Genomic DNA, 552 nt, shown 5'->3' with positions numbered 1-552 from the left:
CTGCTTGAAGAGGAAATCCCAGACGTCCAGGGTCCCGTCGGATCGGGTGGTGAAGAAGACGGCCGGCCGCACGGCGCTCCAGCACCCGTCGGTCAGGTAGGAGAGGTGGTACCTGCCGGCAGAGCCGAGGCAGCGGGGATGGGCTCACCGCCTCCGTGCCTGTGCACGGCTGCCCCCGCGGGCAGCCAGGAGCTGGGGTCCTCCCCGTTCCAGCGTCCTTGGCACCGCTCCGCCTTGGTGACTGTCCCACTGCTCCTGAGCGGCGCACACCTGACCCTGCCGATCGCCCGCCCCAAACCTGCTCTTCCACAAAAAGGAAGGATTTCCGCAGGGAAAACTCACACACGCTGACACCTACTTGGTCCACATAATGGGTGATTCCTTGATCTCTTCCGACCAGATGCGAGCAGTCCAGTCGCCCACCGTCAGGAAGATTTTGGGGCAGAAGGGGTTCCTGGCCAGCGCGTAGATGGGTCCGTGGTGACCGCTGTAGGTGCCAGTGATTTTTTCGGCGGGTGTCTTGGCCTTGCGGTTGCAGGCGATGACGATGCC

The 552-nt window shown here is 63.8% G+C and overlaps 1 protein-coding gene across 1 annotated transcript in view; it reads right to left on the bottom strand.

Annotated features, from left to right (window-relative positions):
- Window positions 1–3: 3 nt before the first annotated feature.
- DNAI2 (dynein, axonemal, intermediate chain 2) overlaps window positions 4–552 on the bottom strand; it is a gene marked incomplete at both ends in the record, with an annotated part of 2,390 nt that continues 1,841 nt past the window's right edge. The window contains 2 exons of the mRNA XM_010077146.1: window positions 4–112; window positions 359–552. The exon at window positions 359–552 is cut by the window's right edge and continues 19 nt beyond it. Of these exons, the coding sequence (XP_010075448.1) occupies window positions 4–112; window positions 359–552 (303 nt within the window). The remainder of the gene's footprint in view (window positions 113–358) is intronic.

Source organism: Pterocles gutturalis, unplaced genomic scaffold, assembly GCF_000699245.1.
Source record: "Pterocles gutturalis isolate BGI_N339 unplaced genomic scaffold, ASM69924v1 scaffold24063, whole genome shotgun sequence".
Lineage (NCBI taxonomy): Eukaryota > Metazoa > Chordata > Aves > Pterocliformes > Pteroclidae > Pterocles > Pterocles gutturalis.
The sequence above is the reverse complement of the archived record's forward strand: the minus strand, read 5'-3'. Positions and strand labels throughout refer to the sequence as shown.